This window comes from Oncorhynchus tshawytscha, linkage group LG22, assembly GCF_018296145.1.
Source record: "Oncorhynchus tshawytscha isolate Ot180627B linkage group LG22, Otsh_v2.0, whole genome shotgun sequence".
NCBI classification, from domain to species: domain Eukaryota; kingdom Metazoa; phylum Chordata; class Actinopteri; order Salmoniformes; family Salmonidae; genus Oncorhynchus; species Oncorhynchus tshawytscha.
Genome location: NC_056450.1, coordinates 41,667,928 through 41,690,698, shown reverse-complemented (window position 1 = coordinate 41,690,698; position 22,771 = coordinate 41,667,928). Strand labels below are relative to the sequence as shown.

The window sequence follows — 22,771 nt, the reverse complement described above, 5'->3', positions numbered from 1 at the left end:
TAGGATAATGATGGAGATGGATTGGGGTTTGGAAAGAAACAGAAAGATTTGGGGGAGGGATGAAAAGGTGTGTGTGTGTGTGTGTGTGTGTGCCTAGTAGACTGTCCCTATAGCTCTGAGGTAACATGGTTATGGAGAGAGGAGCAGTCTGCAGGGCAGGCCACCCCAGACCCATAATGTATAGAGCATATGGAGCTACTCCACAATAAGGAAAGGCAGCAGGAGAATGACGTCTTCATTAATGGGCCTTGTGGTAAAGATATATATATATATATATACACACACACACATTGGGCCGTTATCCTAGAAAAGGCCATTCTCTATCAGCTTTGGCACCACAGTGGTGGAAAAACCCAATTGTCATACTTCAGTCATTTTCTATTGGGGTGTCTTTTTACTTTTTCTCGAGTTAAAGTGAAAGGCACCCAGTAAGATATGACTTGAGTAAGTCTAAAAGTATTTCGTTTTAAATATACCTAAGTATCAATATAAATCATAATTAATTTTATATTTCTTATATTAAGCAAACCAGACAGCACGATGATCATTTTAGTTTTTTGCCGATAGCTTAGACAATCATTTACAAACAAAGCATTTGTGACTAACTGGTTCAATTGGGTCTTATGTAGCAAAATTGGAAATGTTTTTTTTTTTACATTGGATAAAAGTAGAGACTCAGAGCTATAAAATTGTGTATAATACACTACATTTTAGGAACAATGGGGAAAGTAATTCTGCTTTGAAAGTTGATGAAGTTGTATCCCCACTTTTGAGAAAATTGCCCTTGAATGTTTTGGTACCTACTGGAGAGCTCTTCTTTGTCTACACCAACTCAACACCCACCCATCTCTTTAAGGATTCACATGTGAGGCCATGTGCTAAACAGAGTGAGTACGGTAGTGTATTAGTAGACAGAGTGAGTACTGTAGTGTACCAAACAGAGTGAGTACGGTAGTGTACCAAACAGAGTGAGTACGGTAGTGTACCAAACAGAGTGAGTACGGTAGTGTACCAAACAGAGTGAGTACGGTAGTGTACCAAACAGAGTGAGTACGGTAGTGTACCAAACAGAGTGAGTACGGTAGTGTACCAAACAGAGTGAGTACGGTAGTGTACCAAACAGAGTGAGTACGGTAGTGTACCAAACAGAGTGAGTACGGTGTAGTGTACCAAACAGAGTGAGTACGGTAGTGTACCAAACAGAGTGAGTACGGTAGTGTACCAAACAGAGTGAGTACGGTAGTGTACCAAACAGAGTGAGTACGGTAGTGTACCAAAGAGTGAGTACAGAGTGAGTACGGTAGTGTACCAAACAGAGTGAGTACGGTAGTGTACCAAACAGAGTGAGTACGGTAGTGTACCAAACAGAGTGAGTACGGTAGTGTACCAAACAGAGTGTAGTACGGTAGTGTACCAAACAGTGAGTGGTAGTGTACCAAACAGAGTGAGTACGGTAGTGTACCAAACAGAGTGTGTACCAAACAGAGTGAGTACGGTGAGTGTGTACCAAACAGAGTGAGTACGGTAGTGTACCAAACAGAGTGAGTACGGTAACAGAGTGAGTACGGTAGTGTACCAAACAGAGTGAGTACGGTAGTGTACCAAACAGAGTGAGTACGGTAGTGTACCAAACAGAGTGAGTACGGTAGTGTACCAAACAGAGTGAGTACGGTAGTGTACCAAACAGAGTGAGTACGGTAGTGTACCAAACAGAGTGAGTAGTAAACAGAGTGAGTACGGTAGTGTACCAAACAGAGTGAGTACGGTAGTGTACCAAACAGAGTGAGTACGGTAGTGTACCAAACAGAGTGAGTACGGTAGTGTACCAAACAGAGTGAGTACGGTAGTGTACCAAACAGAGTGAGTACGGTAGTGTACCAAACAGAGTGAGTACGGTAGTGTACCAAACAGAGTGAGTACGGTAGTGTATTAGTAAAAACAGAGTGAGTACGGTAGTGTACCAAACAGAGTGAGTACGGTAGTGTACCAAACAGAGTGAGTAAACAAACAGAGTGAGTACGGTAGTGTACCAAACAGAGTGAGTACGGTAGTGTAGCAAACAGAGTGAGTACGGTAGTGTAGCAAACAGAGTGAGTACGGTAGTGTACCAAACAGAGTGAGTACGGTAGTGTACCAAACAAACAGAGTGAGTACGGTAGTGTACCAAACAGAGTGAGTACGGTAGTGTACCAAACAGAGTGAGTACGGTAGTGTACCAAACAGAGTGAGTACGGTAGTGTATTAGTAAACAGAGTGAGTACGGTAGTGTATTAGTAAACAGAGTGAGTACGGTAGTGTAGCAAACAGAGTGAGTACGGTAGTGTACCAAACAGAGTGAGTACGGTAGTGTATTAGTAAACAGAGTGAGTACGGTAGTGTACCAAACAGAGTGAGTACGGTAGTGTAGCAAAAACAGAGTGAGTACGGTAGTGTATTAGTAAACAGAGTGAGTACGGTAGTGTACCAAACAGAGTGAGTACGGTAGTGTACCAAACAGAGTGAGTACGGTAGTGAGTGAGTACGGTAGTGTACCAAACAGAGTGAGTACGGTAGTGTACCAAACAGAGTGAGTACGGTAGTGTATTAGTAAACAGAGTGAGTACGGTAGTCATTATGAAAAAGTATGAACACAAAAACAACAAGCTGCTTGACATCAGCAGCCTGGCGGTCCAAAATAGCACAACGGGTGTATTTTAACACCAATAAACCCATCTGTTTAAAAATGAATTTAGTTTATGCCAATCTAGCAAACCAGGCAACTAAAAGCAACTTTCTAAACAATGTTTTGGTTCATTTCTACCCTGTTAGCTTGTTCGCTAGTTAGCTTGTTCGCTAGTTAGCTTGTTCGCCAGTTAGCTTGTTCGCTAACGTTAATGACAAAGCAAAAAGTTTTTGGGAAATTTGTATTTTTTTTTTAAACAAAACATGTAAATATCACATTTTACATAACCATTCCGACGCATTACTCGTTACTTTGTTTAAAGACCTTTGGCAGTGATTACAGCCTCGAGTCTTCTTGGATATGACACTACAAGCTTGGCACACCTGTATTTGGGGAGTTTCTCCCATTTTCTTCTCAGCAGATCCTCTCAAACTCTGTCAGGTTGAATGGGGAGCATCGCTGCACAGCTATTTTCAGGTCTCTCCAGAGATGTTCGATCAGTTTCAAGTCCGGACTCTGGCTGGGCAACTCAAGGATATTCAGAGACTTGTCCCGAAGCCACGCCTGCGTTGTCTTGGCTGTGGGCTTAGGGTTGTTGTCCTGTTGGAAGGTGAACCTTCGGCACCAGTCTGAGGTTCTGGGCACTCTGGGGCAGGTTTTCATCAAGGATCTCTTGGTACTTTGCTCCGTTCATCTTTCCTTGGATCCTGACTAGTCTCCCTCTTGAACTGCACTGTTGGTTAAGGGCTTGTAAGTAAACATTTCGTGGTAAGGTCTACACTTGTTGTATTCGGCGCATGTAACAAATAGTTTGATTTGATTTGACTAGTCTCCCAGTCCCTACCGCTGAAAAACATCCCCACAGCATGATGCTGCCACCACCATGCTTCACCATAGGGATGGTGCCAGGTTTCCTCCAGACGTGACGCTTGGCATTTAGGCCAAAGAGTTCAATCTTGGTTTCATTGGACCAGAGAATCAGTCCTTCAGGTGCCTTTTTGCAAACTCCAAACTCTATGCAAATGTTGTTAATCACAAGGCTAATATAAGTCCCAAAAGGAAGGAAAACCGATTGTCATCTGTAGCACCATAGACTCCACTGATCAGCCAAAACTAGCTCAATAATGCTGTGCATGAACACATTCCTATTGAATATGCATTCCCCTTTACTGTGAGTAGCCCTATGCCGTTTTGCCATTTCAAATCAAATTATTTTTGGGATTTTAAAATGTACACATTTATGCATAGATGGCTGTCTATTCTAAATTTGTCATAAACATTTTTAAAATTGAATGATGCTGAATATCGGCCTAAAATTTCGCCCAATCTGCCTCCTGGACCCCCAAAAAAACGGTTTCGTCATCGGCCCTAAAAAACAAAATCCATATTGTTCGTTTCTATAAACCGGGGCACTCAGAGCTCTGTCTATTTATCTGTTTTACGTCTCATTAGGCAGAATGATCCGGAATGACCTCGGGGCCTCCTTTGTCTAGGATTATGGTTTCTGGGCTATTGTGGCCCCTGGGGTGGTGGATGGAGTTTAAGATAATGATCATTGATCTGTGGTGGGTGAATCACAGCTGCATCTTCCATTTTTTTATTAAATTATAATGTGAGATAATATAGATTGGTTGATCAAGGTAATGAAGCAAGGTGACCAGACATGTTATGTTGCGACTCATGGACACGTAAAGGCAAGGTTTCCCCTGTATTTATTTAGTAGTGGCACAGTTTTTCAATACATTTTCATATTTGGAGCCAATGTTCCCTCAATGTTTGTTTTTTTAAGCATTGAGAAAATTTCAGGTCTGCTGTGCACCGACTTGAACATTGTGAAAAATCCTGTGCAACTTCCAGCTCCCATTTACTGTGAACACTGAGGCTGTACCTGAGGCTGTACCTGCTTTAAGTTACAGTTTTACTGTGAACACTGAGGCTGTACCTGAGGCTGTACCTGAGGCTGTACCTGAGGCTGTACCTGAGGCTGTACCTGAGGCTGTACCTGAGGCTGTACCTGAGGCTGTACCTGAGGCTGTACCTGAGGCTGTACCTGAGGCTGTACCTGAGGCTGTACCTGAGGCTGTACCTGAGGCTGTACCTGCTTTAAGTTACAGGTTTACTGTGAACACTGAGGCTGTACCTGAGGCTGTACCTGAGGCTGTACCTGAGGCTGTACCTGAGGCTGTACCTGCTTTAAGTTACAGTTTTACTGTGAACACTGAGGCTGTACCTGCTTTAAGTTACAGTTTTACTGTGAACACTGAGGCTGTACCTGAGGCTGTACCTGAGGCTGTACCTGAGGCTGTACCTGAGGCTGTACCTGAGGCTGTACCTGAGGCTGTACCTGAGGCTGTACCTGAGGCTGTACCTGAGGCTGTACCTGAGGCTGTACCTGAGGCTGTACCTGCTTTAAGTTACAGTTTTACTGTGAACACTGAGGCTGTACCTGAGGCTGTACCTGCTTTAAGTTACAGTTTTACTGTGAACACTGAGGCTGTACCTGAGGCTGTACCTGCTTTAAGTTACAGTTTTACTGTGAACACTGAGGCTGTACCTGAGGCTGTACCTGAGGCTGTACCTGAGGCTGTACCTGAGGCTGTACCTGAGGCTGTACCTGAGGCTGTACCTGAGGCTGTAGCTGAGGCTGTACCTGCTTTAAGTTACAGGTTTACTGTGAACACTGAGGCTGTACCTGAGGCTGTACCTGCTTTAAGTTACAGTTTTACTGTGAACACTGAGGCTGTACCTTCTTTAAGTTACAGGTTTACTGTGAACACTGAGGCTGTACCTGAGGCTGTACCTGCTTTAAGTTACAGTTTTACTGTGAACACTGAGGCTGTACCTGAGGCTGTACCTGCTTTAAGTTACAGGTTTACTGTGAACACTGAGGCTGTAGCTGAGGCTGTACCTGCTTTAAGTTACAGTTTTACTGTGACACTGAGGCTGTACCTGAGGCTGTACCTGAGGCTGAGGCTGTACCTGAGGCTGTACCTGAGGCTGTACCTGAGGCTGTACCTGAGGCTGTACCTGAGGCTGTACCTGAGGCTGTACCTGAGGCTGTACCTGCTTTAAGTTACAGTTTTACTGTGAACACTGAGGCTGTAGCTGAGGCTGTAGCTGAGGCTGTACCTGAGGCTGTACCTGAGGCTGTACCTGAGGCTGTACCTGAGGCTGTACCTGAGGCTGTACCTGAGGCTGTACCTGAGGCTTTACCTACAGGCTTACTGAGGCTGTACACTGAGGCTGTACCTGAGGCTGTACCTGACAGGTTTACTGTACACTGAGGCTGTACCTGAGGCTGTACCTGAGGCTGTACCTGAGGCTGTACCTGAGGCTGTACCTGAGGCTGTACCTGAGGCTGTACCTGAGGCTGTACCTGAGGCTGTACCTGAGGCTGTACCTGAGGCTGTACCTGCTTTAAGTTACAGTTTTACTGTGAACACTGAGGCTGTACCTGAGGCTGTACCTGAGGCTGTACCTGAGGCTGTACCTGAGGCTGTACCTGAGGCTGTACCTGAGGCTGTACCTGAGGCTGTACCTGAGGCTGTACCTGAGGCTGTACCTGCTTTAAGTTACAGTTTTACTGTGAACACTGAGGCTGTACCTGCTTTAAGTTACAGTTTTACTGTGAACACTGAGGCTGTACCTGAGGCTGTACCTGCTTTAAGTTACAGGTTTACTGTGAACACTGAGGCTGTACCCGCTTTAAGTTACAGTTTTACTGTGAACACTGAGGCTGTACCTGAGGCTGTACCTGCTTTAAGTTACAGTTTTACTGTGAACACTGAGGCTGTACCTGAGGCTGTACCTGCTTTAAGTTACAGGTTTACTGTGAACACTGAGGCTGTACCTGAGGCTGTACCTGCTTTAAGTTACAGTTTTACTGTGAACACTGAGGCTGTACCTGCTTTAAGTTACAGTTTTACTGTGAACACTGAGGCTGTAGCTGAGGCTGTACCTGCTTTAAGTTACAGTTTTACTGTGAACACTGAGGCTGTAGCTGAGGCTGTACCTGCTTTAAGTTACAGTTTTACTGTGAACACTGAGGCTGTACCTGAGGCTGTACCTGCTTTAAGTTACAGTTTTACTGTGAACACTGAGGCTGTACCTGAGGCTGTACCTGCTTTAAGTTACAGGTTTACTGTGAACACTGAGGCTGTACCTGCTTTAAGTTACAGGTTTACTGTGAACACTGAGGCTGTACCTGAGGCTGTACCTGCTTTAAGTTACAGTTTTACTGTGAACACTGAGGCTGTAGCTGCTTTAAGTTACAGTTTTACTGTGAACACTGAGGCTGTACCTGAGGCTGTACCTGCTTTAAGTTACAGGTTTACTGTGAACACTGAGGCTGTACCCACTTTAAGTTACAGTTTTACTGTGAACACTGAGGCTGTACCTGAGGCTGTACCTGCTTTAAGTTACAGTTTTACTGTGAACACTGAGGCTGTACCTACTTTAAGTTACAGGTTTACTGTGAACACTGAGGCTGTACCCACTTTAAGTTACAGGTTTACTGTGAACACTGAGGCTGTACCCACTTTAAGTTACAGTTTTACTGTGAACACTGAGGCTGTAGCTGAGGCTGTACCTGCTTTAAGTTACAGTTTTACCGTGAACACTGAGGCTGTACCTGCTTTAAGTTACAGTTTTACTGTGAACACTGAGGCTGTACCTGCTTTAAGTTACAGTTTTACTGTGAACACTGAGGCTGTACCTGCTTTAAGTTAGTTTTACTGTGAACACTGAGGCTGTACCCACTTTAAGTTAGTTTTACTGTGAACACTGAGGCTGTATCTGCTTTAAGTTACAGTTTTACTGTGAACACTGAGGCTGTAGCTGCTTTAAGTTACATTTTTACTGTGAACACTGAGGCTGTACCCACTAAGTTACAGTTTTACTGTGAACACTGAGGCTGTACCTGCTTTAAGTTAACATTGGCCAAGTAGGCTACTGTGGCTATTTGATCATAATGTAGGCCTACCAGAGTGGCCTACCATCAAAAACAATGGAGAAAAATACATCCCATAACATTTTAACATGGAAATAGCTGTTCTATCATTCAGCCTACAGCAACAGCCAATGTGTGGTGTTCAATGTAGAACCTACATTCCATGAGACCCCTGGGGAATAAAACATGCAGGACTTGACATTAACCTGTCGATCCACTTGTCCTTCAGACAATGAAGTGACTGGAAATGTTGTGTGATTTGATACAGGAAACCTCTTTACAAAATAAAATGCATTATTATTATTATTATTATTATTATTATTATTATTATTATTATTCCTGTAACATTATTACTGTAACATTATTCCTGTAACATTATCCTACTTATTATGCTAGCCTCTTCCTACTTATTATGCTAGCCTCTTCCTACTTATTATGCTAGCCTCTTCCTACTTATTATGCTAGCCTCTTCCTACTTATTATGCTAGCCTCTTCCTACTTATTATGCTAGCCTCTTCCTACTTATTATGCTAGCCTCTTCCTAAGCCTTCTCAAAATACATCTCTGCCCCTTTAAGACAAAAAATATATATATAATTTAACTAACTTGCTTTTCAAAGGTGTCTAGAAATGTACATGTTTTGTGCTCTTGTATGAAACGATCACTCCCCTATTGCTGACTACAAATGATCTATAACGGGGCTAATAACTCACTAACGGGGCTAATAACTCACTAACGGGGCTAATAACTCACTAACGGGGCTAATAACTCACTAACGGGGCTAATAACTCACTAACGGGGCTAATAACTCACTAACGGGGCTAATAACTCACTAACGGGGCTAATAACTCACTAACTTGCAACAGATATGAACAAAATGTGCACACGTGGCTACATGCAGCTCTTGCTGTGATTCAAAACAAGAGCATCTACCTACGACCGCTCATGCTGTAAACACAGTCCAGTTCAAAGTAAATGTCACAGGTCCATATATGGCAATGGTATTTGCATATAGGCCTACTGCAGCTCTGATTTGGTTATGCCGCATTGGTCTGTGTCGACTAGTATGGGCTGAGTCATGCACAGTAGAATCCCACTCCGATGAGTTCTGCCTATGACAAAATCTCTTGCGTTGTTCGTTATGTTGCATTGAAAGTGGCTAATATTGCGTTGATTAGATCACAATTGCCACAGTAAAGGGAAATGTTGATAGTGTTAACAGGTATAACTCTAGAACAGTGGTCACCAACCTTTTCTGAGTTAAGATCCCTTTTCTGAGTCAAAATGCAAGCCTAGATCAACTGCTCAGATTATTATTTTTTTTAAACATGACTTGAAAAAACGTCACATTATCTTACCCCCCTCAATAAAAGCCATAGTACAACCTATGTGCTGTGGTAATTTCATTGTTTACTCTGTAACCTGTTAGTTCATATGCCTCGACACCGTGATATACAGGCCTAGAGGCAGAGACCATAAGAAGACACAGTGGCAGAATAAATTCAACCACACCTTTTTGTTTTCATCACAAAACCGTAGCGCAACCTCTGTCCTGTGAAGTCCACAAAGCATTATTGTATGTAACAAACCATTACATGACCTACAGCAAGTTAATGTTTATGACGTGTTCGGTCTACTGCCTACTACTATTGAGCTGCCTCCACTATTCCAGTGTCATTATCATCTATGCTTAATAGAGTGACATCTCAAAAGATACCAAAAACAATTGTCATACAGTACACACTTTTTGCTGTTGTTGCTGTCCTAGGCTACCTGGCTAAATTACTTACTCGCTAGCCTAACTTCCTTTCACGGGGCAACAATGCGCCGGGCCAGCTAGTTAACATTAATCTAGTGACATGTTGAACTTCCATCCTCAGGCCAGGGGGGTACAGTGTATGAATTTTTTTTATTTTTTTTATTTTTTTATCAATCATTTCTCGAATAAGGAGACTGAACATCATATACTGTAGTGTTAGCTCATCCAAATGGCTTTGATTTCTCTATCTGTACAGCTGCCACTGCTAACTTGATTTCCTTGCGGGTTTTTTTCTCCTCTCCGTTCCTGTTTTCTTAAATTTGCTCAGATTTGATTGATGAGTTCCTAAGTTATCTTTTTGATTCAAAGGTCACACGAGTTGAGGAGCAGAAGACCAGTAACTAACGTTTCAATCCGCGATGGCAAACAGTGAATGGTAACAGCGCCGACTCCAGTCTAACCGTTAGTCTCATACGGTCACACAGATCTTCAGAACCTCCGTACGTTTCTGGTCTCTGAAATTACAGCTGCCACTCGGCTCCAAACTGCCATCGACGCCGCTCTGGATGGTGTCCGATCCGCTGCGGATGAACAAGGCCGCCGAATTGACGGCTTTGAACATGACCTGTTCAAAGCCGGGGGGGAGCTGCAGTTCGACTCCCGCTAGGACGCCCAGTATTCAACTGTTTATTTTTTTATGTTTTTTCAAATCAGACGGGTTCAACCTCTCTTTCTTATGGGGATAACTTAAGACTCTATCTTAGAGGATTAATTATTTCTTATTCTTCTCATTTAAACAAATCAGGGAAAGCTAGACTAGAAGAACTATCTAAAGCCGTCCTTGACTTAGCCCACCAACATGCCTTGACTCCATCTCCATAATAATCTAATATAAGCAACGTTTTGAATTTACGGTCTGAATTGAATCTCTTGTCCAGATGTTTTGTTTCTTGTACAGATGCAGAACGGTTTCTATTGCATTCACATGGTACCTACTATGAACAATGCGACAGGGCTGCTAGCACACCTATTAAAACGCAGCGCTAACTGCCCGTCTGATTTCCCCAAATTTAAAGATTGCTCTCATAGCTTGATTTCTGACCCTACGGGGATCAACGACACCTTCAAATATTTTTTTATTCCTTCCTGTAGACGTCTGAATATCCATCAGATACAATATGACTCCATTTTTGGGGGTGTGAACTGGAGACTCCCACAGTTGAGACTAAAACTGTTTTTAGTTTTGTAGGCTAGGCTATCCTATTTAATTTATGGGGCTTGATTTATGGATCAAGCCTCATTCTGATCTGATTCCCAATGGTCAGTGTAAAAAATAAAATAAAAAATAAGAAAAAATATCTACCCCCTTTTCTCCCCAATTTTCTCCCCAATTTGGTGGTATCCACTTGTTAGTAGTTACTATCTTGTCTCATCGCTACAACTCCCGTACGGGCTCGGGAGAGACAAAGGTCGAAAGCCTTGCGTCCTCCGAAACACAACCCAACCAAGCCGCACTGCTTCTTAACACAGTGCGCATCCAACCCGGAAGCCAGCCGCACCAATGTGTCGGAGGAAACACAGTGCACCTGGCAACCTGGTTAGCGTGCACTGCGCCCGGCCCGCCACAGGAGTTGCTGGTGCGCGATGAGACAAGGATATCCCTACCGGCCAAAACCCTCCCTAACCCAGACGACGCTAGGCCAATTGTGCATCACCCCACGGACCTCCCGGTCACGGCCTGCTGCGACAGAGCCTGAGCACGAACCCAGAGTCTCTGGTGGCACAGCTAGCGCTGCGATGCAGTGCCCTAGACCACTGCGCCACCCGGGAGGCCAAAGATGTCTCCTTTTGATAAAACAGGAAGTGTAAAGATGTCTCCTTTTGATAAAACAGGAAGTGTAAAGATGTCTCCTTTTGATGAAACATGAAGTGTGCAGATGATAGTTTATTATGTTGCTCCAGCGGTTCTGAATTTCTGATGTGCCCGACTGTCCACATTTTACTGTGCACTAACCTTTTGATTGTAACCTTCTTTTTTGAATGATTTGGGAGTTTCATTTATATGTTACAGCACTTTGATTTCAGTATTTAAATATGTTTAGATGAGACCAAATGATCTGTTTCTGTCTTCCGTCCTTTTCTAAAAATCGGACAGATGGGGCTGTATGGTCTAGGGTAGGCTAGAGGTCTGATGTGATAGTCTGCCTATAACTCTGTTCCTGTTCTACTCAGAGATAATCGAATTGGAAATCGGGCTGGAAAATGCAATGCAATGCATGTCTGTTAAATTTGGAACACTCGGCCCCCGCCCCGCGTACTCGGCCAGTCAGGAGCCGCTACTGTGTTGTGGACCTGGTATAATCCTTTTAACTAAATGACACGTGCTAAAAATCTAATCAAATGTATTGGTCACATACACACCTTTTGGCAGATTGTTATTGCGGGTGTAGTGAAATGCTTACGCTCCAACAGTGCAGTAATATCTAACTAAATGTTCCTAGCTCCAACAGTGCAGTAATATCTAACTAAATGTTCCTAGCTCCAACAGTGCAGTAATATCTAACTAAATGTTTCTAGCTCCAACAGTGCAGTAATATCTAACTAAATGCTGTTGTTTCTAGCTCCAACAGTGCAGTAATATCTAACTAAATGCTGGTGTTCCTAGCTCCAACAGTGCAGTAATATCTAACTAAATGTTCTTAGCTCCAACAGTGCAGTAATATCTAACTAAATGTTTCTAGCTCCAACAGTGCAGTAATATCTAACTAAATGTTTCTAGCTCCAACAGTGCAGTAATATCTAACTAAATGTTTCTAGCTCCAACAGTGCAGTAATATCTAACTAAATGTTTCTAGCTCCAACAGTGCAGTAATATCTAACTAAATGTTCCTAGCTCCAACAGTGCAGTAATATCTAACTAAATGTTCCTAGCTCCAACAGTGCAGTAATATCTAACTAAATGCTGGTGTTCCTAGCTCCAACAGTGCAGTAATATCTAACTAAATGTTCCTAGCTCCAACAGTGCAGTAATATCTAACTAAATGTTCCTAGCTCCAACAGTGCAGTAATATATGTAACTAAATGCTGGTGTTCCTAGCTCCAACAGTGCAGTAATATCTAACTAAATGCTGGTGTTCCTAGCTCCAACAGTGCAGTAATATCTAACTAAATGTTCCTAGCTCCAACAGTGCAGTAATATCTAACTAAATGTTCCTAGCTCCAACAGTGCAGTAATATCTAACTAAATGTTCCTAGCTCCAACAGTGCAGTAATATCTAACTAAATGTTCCTACCTCCAAGAGTGCAGTAATATCTAACTAAATGCTGGTGTTCCTAGCTCCAACAGTGCAGTAATATCTAACTAAATGCTGGTGTTCCTAGCTCCAACAGTGCAGTAATATCTAACTAAATGTTCCTAGCTCCAACAGTGCAGTAATATCTAACTAAATGTTCCTAGCTCCAACAGTGCAGTAATATCTAACTAAATGTTCCTAGCTCCAACAGTGCAGTAATATCTAACTAAATGTTCCTACCTCCAAGAGTGCAGTAATATCTAACTAAATGCTGGTGTTCCTACCTCCAAGAGTGCAGTAATATCTAACTAAATGCTGGTGTTCCTAACTCCAACAGTGCAGTAATATCTAACTAAATGTTCCTAGCTCCAACAGTGCAGTAATATCTAACTAAATGCTGGTGTTCCTACCTCCAAGAGTGCAGTAATATCTAACTAAATGTTCCTAGCTCCAACAGTGCAGTAATATATGTAACTAAATGCTGGTGTTCCTAGCTCCAACAGTGCAGTAATATCGAACTAAATGCTGGTGTTCCTACCTCCAAGAGTGCAGTAATATCTAACAATTCACCACAATACACACAAAACTAAAAGTATGGAATTAAGAAATATATAAGTATTAGGATGAGCAATGTCGGAGTGGCATTGACTAAAATACAGTATATACACATGAGATGAGTAAAGCAGTATGTAAACCTTATTAAAGTGGCCAGTGATTCCATGTCTATGTATATAGGGCAGCAGCTTCTAAGGTGCAGGGTTGAGTAACCGGGTGGAAGCCGGCTAGTGATGGCTATTTAACAGTCTGATGGCCTTGAGATAGAAGCTTTTTTTCAGTCTCTCGGTCCCAGCTTTGATGCACCTGCACTGACCTCTCCTTCTGGAGGTTAGTACGCAACGGTGAGTACAGAGTGCGTTGTATACCCGTGCTTAGTATACGGAGAGTGTGTGACAAAGGGCAAACTGATCTGCTGTCATCATGTTTTAGGAGGACGTGGCCTCCCCTGTTTGACTGTCACTGTTAGTTCTGAAAATCTCCCTGTTCTGTGTTAGTAGAAGACGAAGAACCTGGAGATGGAGCGAAGGGTTGAGCCTGTGACCGTAACGCAGGACGACAGTCCGAGAACACACTGACCTGCCCCAAACACACTTAGCAGTCCATATACAAGGGCCTGTCTATATCAGACACGGTCACTAGAGCGGGATCCGAGCCACATCGCCATGCTCTTTAGTGTCTTGGCAAGGAAACAAAACACACAGCAGATCTAACTTATTCAGGATAACATCCCTGGTGTTGGAAACAAAACATCATTATGATGTCATCCAGACATTATGATGTCATCCAGACATTATGATGTCATCCAGAGTCACATGTATTTATTTTCCAGGTTATAGAACACTATGTTACGTACAGAAGGTTTTTAAAAGGACAGGTTTTTTTCTGCCATGGAAAGATTTGCAATATTTGAGCTACTGGTATTATCCCAGCCCTAACAATCAACACATACTTCCCTAAGCCTGCTATATACACACACACCGCTAACCACCAACGTGTACTGACCTGCCCATAGCTAATACACAGCTAACCACCAACGCGTACTGACCTGCCCATAGCTAACACTAACACACAGCTAACCACCAACGCATACTGACCTGCCCATAGCTAACACACAGCTAACCACCAACGCATACTGACCTGCCCATAGCTAATACTAACACACAGCTAACCACCAACGCGTACTGACCTGCCCATAGCTAACACTAACACACATCTATCCACCAACGTGTACTGACCTGCCCATAGCTAACACACAGCTAACCACCAACGTGTACTGACCTGCCCATAGCTAACACACAGCTAACCACCAACGTGTACTGACCTGCCCATAGCTAACACACAGCTAACCACCAACGCGTACTGACCTGCCCATAGCTAATACTAACACACAGCTAACCACCAACGCGTACTGACCTGCCCATAGCTAACACACAGCTAACCACCAACGCGTACTGACCTGCCCATAGCTAATACTAACACACAGCTAACCACCAACGCGTACTGACCTGCCCATAGCTAACACACAGCTAACCACCAACGCGTACTGACCTGCCCATAGCTAACACACAGCTAACCACCAACGCGTACTGACCTGCCCATAGCTAACACACAGCTAACCACCAACGCGTACTGACCTGCCCATAGCTAACACACAGCTAACCACCAACGCGTACTGACCTGCCCATAGCTAACACTAACACACAGCTAACCACCAACGCGTACTGACCTGCCCATAGCTAATACTAACACACAGCTAACCACCAACGCGTACTGACCTGCCCATAGCTAACACACAGCTAACCACCAACGCGTACTGACCTGCCCATAGCTAACACACAGCTAACCACCAACGCGTACTGACCTGCCCATAGCTAACACACAGCTAACCACCAACGCGTACTGACCTGCCCATAGCTAACACTAACACACAGCTAACCACCAACGCGTACTGACCTGCCCATAGCTAACACACAGCTGACCACCAACGCGTACTGACCTGCCCATAGCTAACACACAGCTAACCACCAACGCGTACTGACCTGCCCATAGCTAACACTAACACACAGCTAACCACCAACGTGTATTGACCTGCCCATAGCTAACACAGAGCTAACCACCAACGCGTACTGACCTGCCCATAGCTAACACTAACACACAGCTAACCACCAACGCGTACTGACCTGCCCATAGCTAACACTAACACACAGCTATCCACCAACGCATACTGACCTGCCCATAGCTAACACACAGCTAACCACCAACGCATACTGACCTGCCCATAGCTAACACTAACACACAGCTAACCACCAACGTGTACTGACCTGCCCATAGCTAACACTAACACACAGCTAACCACCAACGCGTACTGACCTGCCCATAGCTAACACTAACACACAGCTAACCACCAACGCGTACTGACCTGCCCATAGCTAACACTAACACACAGCTAACCACCAACGCGTACTGACCTGCCCATAGCTAACACACAGCTAACCACCAACGCGTACTGACCTGCCCATAGCTAACACACAGCTAACCACCAACGCGTACTGACCTGCCCATAGCTAACACTAACACATACTAACTGTCTGAAAGCTGTAAAACACAGAAACACATGCCGCTGGTTGACAGGATGCCTGGTTTAATGGCATGGCTTTAGTGGCTCCATCTAGGCAGCGGAGCCTCCGCTTGGTTCGGTCTGTGTATTGGAGCTGTGTTGTATCAGTGTGTTTTAGGCCTAGTGAGGGTTGTTATGGCGACGTGACGGGGTGTCGACCATCTGGTGAGGGTTTTAGTGGACAGGCCCTTACACACACACACACAGACTCCTAATGGCAGCTGTGGCAACAGGATTCTGTAACCACGGCAACTCTACATCTATCCCTCACGGTCTCGTATTTTTTATTATTTTTTATCCTCAACACCTGATTTCTCTCACATATCACCTCCCTTTATTCAGAACATGGCATCGCTTGACACCGTCTAACTTGAGTAGCTGCTAACCAGGCAGAATTGTCAACCACCCCATTGGTAGCTGCTATGACTGGCTACTCATGGTGTGTTTCTGTACATGGGGGAGGGGGGGGGTAGTAGGTTAATTCACATTGACACATCAATAAGAGGCAACGGTGTAATTAAGGAAGCGGCTTTCTGCCCAGATATCACCTGAGGTGGTGTGCCACACTTTAACCCCTCCCCCTTAAGCGCTATGGGCCCCCCACACACACTAGCCTTTAGTCACTGATCTAGGACCAGTTTAGCTTACCCATAGCCTAAACCCTTACCACTATGGAGGCATATAAAATAATGATCTCAGATCAGTCAGTGTCTAGGGCTTTCCACCCTTGGTTAATCCCAACAGGGCTTTCAGAGGAAATGATCAGATTATCCTGAACCAGCGGGCTGTCCTCCTGCTACTTGGTGGTGAGGCTGTTCTTACTGCCTGCCTGTCGGGGTTATTTTCGTGCACAAGCCCTGTCAGAACAGGCAGGCAAAGTGAGACAGAGGCCATGAATAGCCTAAAAAAATTACCCAGAGGGAGAGGGTCATGGAGTTTGGACTTGCTATAAAAAAATGTTTTTTTAAAGTGTGAGGAAAGGTCAACTCCTTTGTCTGTTGGCTAATAGGCTGCATGGCTTTCATGAGCTGAACCAGTCCTGTGACCCATCAGATTATACTGTCAAACAACAAGTGTACAGGCCTTCTCTAGGAGAACAGGTAGATCAGTGGGAGGCCTTCCAGGCCAGAGATGAAAGGAAGGGAACCATGGTAGTGTGTAGAACCAGTCAGTCAGTAACACATAGTAATGTTAGATTAGATTAGTTGGCCTGAATGAGTTCCCAGGTTCCTAAATTAACCAATGAACCAGGGGTTGGCCTCTTCCTGTGTGTGCCAATCAGTCAGTGAAGAGGAGAATAGTCTGTCTCTCCGAGCCCCACGGCGTGACACACACACACACACCATGGCTCGTAGTCCTAGCTACCCCTCTGCTCCATCATTTCTCTTCACTGATCTCTCAACTTCTCTCCTCTGTTTACTCCCTCGGTGGCTGTGAGGGGTGAGCCGGCTGGCCCTCGGTGGCTGTGAGGGGTGAGCCGGCTGGCCCTCGGTGGCTGTGAGGGGTGAGCCGGCTGGCCCTCGGTGGCTGTGAGGGGTGAGCCGGCTGGCCCTCGGTGGCTGTGAGGGGTGAGCCGGCTGGCCCTCGGTGGCTGTGAGGGGTTGAGCCGACTGGCGCTGTGCCACAGATGAAGTGTGATTTCTACCAGCAGCTAGCCAGGGTTTGCCTGGGGTTTTCTCGTAAGGGGGCAAAAATCCGTCCTCTCCTCCGTGACCCGGAAACCGATGTGGTCGAAGTGTGTCAATTCGTTAGTAGGAAGACTGTCGTCCCCTCCTTTTGGCAAGGAAGCACACCTCTCTGGAATGCAGCCTTGCTCCCTCCACAGAGACCAACATGCATCTTTCTCTCTCACAAGGATATGTTATGTAGGCCAAATGCTATGAGGTTGTTATGATGCATTAGGTGTGTAATCCGTGTGACTATTTTGTCTGAGATGCGGGGAGGTTTTTCCATGAAATTCGAGGATATTTGAAGGAAACAAGATCAAAGTATGATGGAAAAGGGACTCTTGCTACTGGTTCCCTTCCCTCATGTTAAAACACCTGGATTCATTATTAAAGGGACAAAGTGACGTCACCCTAACTCTCATTTTAATACACCAATAGGAACCGTCTCTTACCTAATTTAAATAAGTACCGTATTGTAGTCAACATCGGGAGAAGGCATGTTTGCAGAGGGCCGTGGTTTATATAGCTCGATAGCTACTCTACCGGTGCCAATATTTGACTGTAGGGTGTCAGCTAACATGATTAAAAGTTTACCCTATTAATTAATGGCAAAGATACTTATGTTCCCCTTTCATCTGTGTCTGGTTGGTAGCTAGTGACTGGCTAGCTAGGTCTTCATCTGTGTCTGGTGTTAGCTAGCTAGGTCTTCATCTGTCTGGTTGGTAGCTAGTGACTGACTAGCTAGGTCTTCATCTGTGTCTGGTGTTCACTAGCTACCAACCAGACAGATGAAGACCTAGCTAGCCAGTCACTAGCTAACACCAGACACAGATGAAGACCTAGCTAGCCAGTCACTAGCTAACACCAGACACAGATGAAGACCTAGCTAGCCAGTCACTAGCTAACACCAGACACAGATGAAAACCTAGCTAGCCAGTCACTAGCTATCAAAATGACTGTTCAAGAACTAAAAAAAAAAAGTTGTATTATTTGAATGTTTTTGTGAAAAATCGCTAGCTGTGATGTCTACTTTCTCAACTTCCTAATATTGAGCAAATGATACTCGTTGGATCTAGAGGTCTTCACGGGTCCAAAAACTACGGGGACGTCAAAATAAACTATTTACCAAATCTATACATTTTTAAATGTTGATTTACTTCTCCTCGCCATTGTCTTTTACCTGATAAGACGTGAAGAAGAAAACAAGGCCTAGCCTATGTGGTCCCTGGTTCGCCAGTATACCTGGGTGAGGGGGTTCCCTTGTCAAGAAAAGGTTTAGGAACCCTGGGCTATTTATTTATTTAACCAGGTAGGCCGTCTGTCTGCTAGTGTGGCCTGGCCAGTTGTCTGTCTGCTAGTGTGGCCTGGCCAGTTGTCTGTCTGCTAGTGTGGCCTGGCCAGTTGTCTGTCTGCTAGTGTGGCCTGGCCAGTTGTCTGTCTGCTAGTGTGGCCTGGCCAGTTGTCTGTCTGCTAGTGTGGCCTGGCCAGTTGTCTGTCTGCTAGTGTGGCCTGGCCAGTTGTCTGTCTGCTAGTGTGTACTTTCTGTCTGTCTGCTAGTGTAGAGTCATGTTTTATTTGATCATAGATATTTCTAGAATCTCACCGTCACTGAGTTTCCCCCCCCCCCTCCCCTCTCTCAGACTGGTGAGTGAGTGTGAGAGACAGAAGGAGAGAGCGAGAAGGAGTGGTCGTCATGGCAGCTGAAGCGCAGAGACAGCGTTCTCTGTCTACGTCAGGAGACTCGCTCTACCTGGTCCTGGGGATCAACAAGAACGCCACACCAGAGGACATCAAGAAGTCCTACAGGTAACACTATACCATGACAACAGGAAGTCCTACAGGTAACACTATACACCACTATACCAGGACAACAGGAAGTCCTACAGGTAACGCTATAGGCACGCTACACCACATATTACAGGTCACCGTTACTACACAGCCCCGCTAGCACGCCAGAGGACAACAGGAAGTCCTACAGGTAACGCTATAGGCACGCTACACCACATATTACAGCACACCGTAACTACACAGCACCGCTAGCCACGCCAGAGGACAACAGGAAGTCCTATAGGCACGCGCCACAGGACACAACCAAGAGAATGTGGACTTAAATTATTTTTTTAAATGTTCACTGTGAGATAAGATCCACTAGAGGTCAACAGAGAGTTGGTGTGCTGCTGTTGCTGAATGACACTGAGTGTACTAAAAACTTAGGAACACCTAGTCTTTCCATGACATAGACTGACCAGGTGAATCTAGGTGAAAAGCTATGATCCCTTATTGATGTCACTTGTTAAATCCACTTCAATCAGTGTAGATGTAGGGGAGGAGACTGGTTAAAGAAGGATTTGTAAGCCTCGAGACAATTGAGACAATGATTGTGTATGTGTGCCATTGAGGGTAAATGGCTATGGTGTAAAAGTACTTAATTAAAAATACTTAAGTTGTTTTTTTGGGGGGGGGGGTATCTATACTTAACTATTTATATTTGACAACTTTTACTTCACTACATTCCTAAAGACAATAATGTACTTTTTAGTCCATACATTTTACCTGACACCCAAAAGTACACATTACATTTTGAATTTGTGGTTTGCTTAGCATAAGGATACATTTACTTTTGTTACTTAAGTATATTTTTTACCAAATACTTAGACTTTTACTCAAGTAGTATTTTACTGGGTGACTAACTTTTACTTGAGTCATTTTCTATTAATAAGGTATCTTTACTTTTACTCAAGTATGACAATTGGGTACTTTCTCCACCTCTAGTAAATGGGCAAGACAAAAGATTGAAGTGCCTTTTGAATGAGGTATGGTAGTAGGTGCCAGGTTTGTGGAAAGAACTGCAACGCTGCTGGGTTTTTCACGCTCAGTTTCCCGTGTGTATCTAGAATGGTCCGCCACCCAAAGAATATCCAGCCAACTTGACACAACTGTGGGAAGCATTGGAGTCAACATGGGCCAGCATCCCTGTGGAATGCTTTCAACACTTTGTAGAGTCCATGCCCCAGCGAATTTAAGCTGCTCTGAAGGCAACTCTATATTATGAAGGTGTTCCTAATGTTTTGTACACTTAGTGTATGTGATAGGGCTGAAGTGATGTCGTTACATGAGGGTTCTAGAACTACGGAATGGAATGTTTGACACAGACACCAGTCATAAACCTCTTCCTGTTCTCTGTCCAATCAGGAAACTGGCTCTGAAGTTCCACCCAGACAAGAATCCAGACAACCCCGAGGCTGCTGATAAGTTTAAGGAAATCAATAACGCCCACGCCATCCTCAACGACTGTACCAAGAGGAACATCTATGATAAGTACGGATCCCTGGGACTCTACGTGGCCGAGCAGTTTGGAGAGGAGAACGTCAACACCTACTTTGTCCTCTCCTCCTGGTGGGCTAAGGTAAGACAACATCTCGTGTTTGGAGAGGAGAATGTCAACACCTAAATTTTAGCGATAGATGTGTCGTTATGGAGTCCCCAGTAAATGTAGTTATAGACATATTGAGTTATGATGGAGTCCCCAGTAAATGTCACCCCTCAAGATCAATAAAATGGTCATCAGTTTGTGCGTCTCACCTCCTTCCCTCTCCCTGACGGTCTCCTTTCTCTGCAGGGCCTGTTCATCTTCTGTGGCTTGGCGACTGGCTGCTACTTCTGCTGCTGTCTGTGCTGCTGCTGTAACTGCTGCTGTGGGAAGTGTAAACCGCGGCCTCCCATGGACCAGGAACCAGAGTTCTACGTCTCCCCTGAAGACCTGGAGGCACAGATGCAGCCTGACGAGAGAGGTGAGGAGTTTAATCAATCAAACAATAGAACTAGAGTTGAGAGGTGAGAGCGCTTCATCAACCAATAGAATTAGAGGTGAGAGGTGAGGAGTGTACTCAATCAACCAATAGAACTAGAGGTGAGAGCGCTTCATCAACCAATAGAATTAGAGGTGAGAGCGCTTCATCAACCAATAGAAATAGAGATGGAGAGACTTACTGAGGCTGTTGTTTAAATCAAATCCTTTCTGGGTACCAATTAAGTACCCTACTGTGATCAAAAATAACTAGAAATAGCTTCTTAGCCTAGAGCAATTTCTCAAGCAAGAATTGTGCTAGGACTGTCTGGGAGTTGTCTGAGTGAAGAAGAGTTGTTGGCACTCTCTTTTTTTGATCGATCGATCTATCTAATTTATCGCCTGATGATGTCACCAGCCAGGCCAAATCTCCATCCCACCAAAAACAGGCTGAAATTTCAGGCCATCTTTTCAAACAGCACTTACACTAAAAGGGCATTATCATTTTCACAGTATTATTCCAACCTCAATGTGGAAATGTGTATATATATAAAACACACAGGAAAATCACATTCAGTTACCGCTGCCTGCCTGTCACACGTACAGATTATTTAGGTTTGTAACGTGTGTGTTGTTTCCCCCCCCTACCCCCAGACGTTGGTGGTGATCCCATCATGGTGCAGCCGTCCGGAACAGAGTCCACCAGGCTGACGTCAGACAGCCACTCCAGCTACCGGACCGACACCGGATACAACTAAACACCCCCTAAACCCCACGCCCTTCAAGACTCGGTCCTGCCCGAGAGAAGGTTTCTTTGGCTGACACTTGAAATATTAGCCTGATATTATCATCAAAACCCCATTTCACTCTGACAAAAACAAGCATAATTCCCACCATCACCTATATCCACCGGCCCCTCCGTCTCCTCCCCAGCCCCTCCGTCTCCTCCCCAGCCTCTCTGTCTCCTCCCCAGCCACCGACCTCTCTGTCTCCCCAGACTCCCTCCTCCCCAGACTCTCTGTCTCCTCCCCAGACTCTCTGTCTCCTCCCCAGACTCTCTGTCTCCTCCCCAGACTCTCTGTCTCCTCCCCAGACTCTCTGTCTCCTCCCCAGACTCTCTGTCTCCTCCCCAGACTCTCTGTCTCCTCCCCAGACTCTCTGTCTCCTCCCCAGACTCTCTGTCTCCTCCCCAGACTCTCTGTCTCCCCCCCAGACTCTCTGTCTCCTCCCCAGACTCTCTGTCTCCTCCCCAGACTCTCTGTCTCCTCCCCAGACTCTCTGTCTCCTCCCCAGACTCTCTGTCTCCTCCCCAGACTCTCTGTCTCCTCCCCAGACTCTCTGTCTCTGTCTCCCCCCAGACTCTCTGTCTCCTCCCCAGACTCTCTGTCTCCTCCCCAGACTCTCTGTCTCCTCCCCAGACTCTCTGTCTCCTCCCCAGACTCTCTGTCTCCTCCCCAGACTCTCTGTCACCTCCCCAGAC

At 45.0% G+C, this 22,771-nt stretch overlaps 1 protein-coding gene across 1 annotated transcript in view; it reads left to right on the top strand.

Annotated features, from left to right (window-relative positions):
• LOC112222310 (dnaJ homolog subfamily C member 5-like) overlaps positions 1-22,299 on the top strand; it is a 32,319-nt gene extending 10,020 nt beyond the window's left edge. The window contains exons 2-5 of the mRNA XM_042304304.1: positions 19,145-19,310; positions 20,697-20,910; positions 21,124-21,295; positions 21,946-22,299. Of these exons, the coding sequence (XP_042160238.1) occupies positions 19,198-19,310; positions 20,697-20,910; positions 21,124-21,295; positions 21,946-22,049 (603 nt within the window). The 5' untranslated portion in view covers positions 19,145-19,197 and the 3' untranslated portion in view covers positions 22,050-22,299. The remainder of the gene's footprint in view (positions 1-19,144; positions 19,311-20,696; positions 20,911-21,123; positions 21,296-21,945) is intronic.
• The last annotated feature ends 472 nt before the right edge of the window (positions 22,300-22,771 follow it).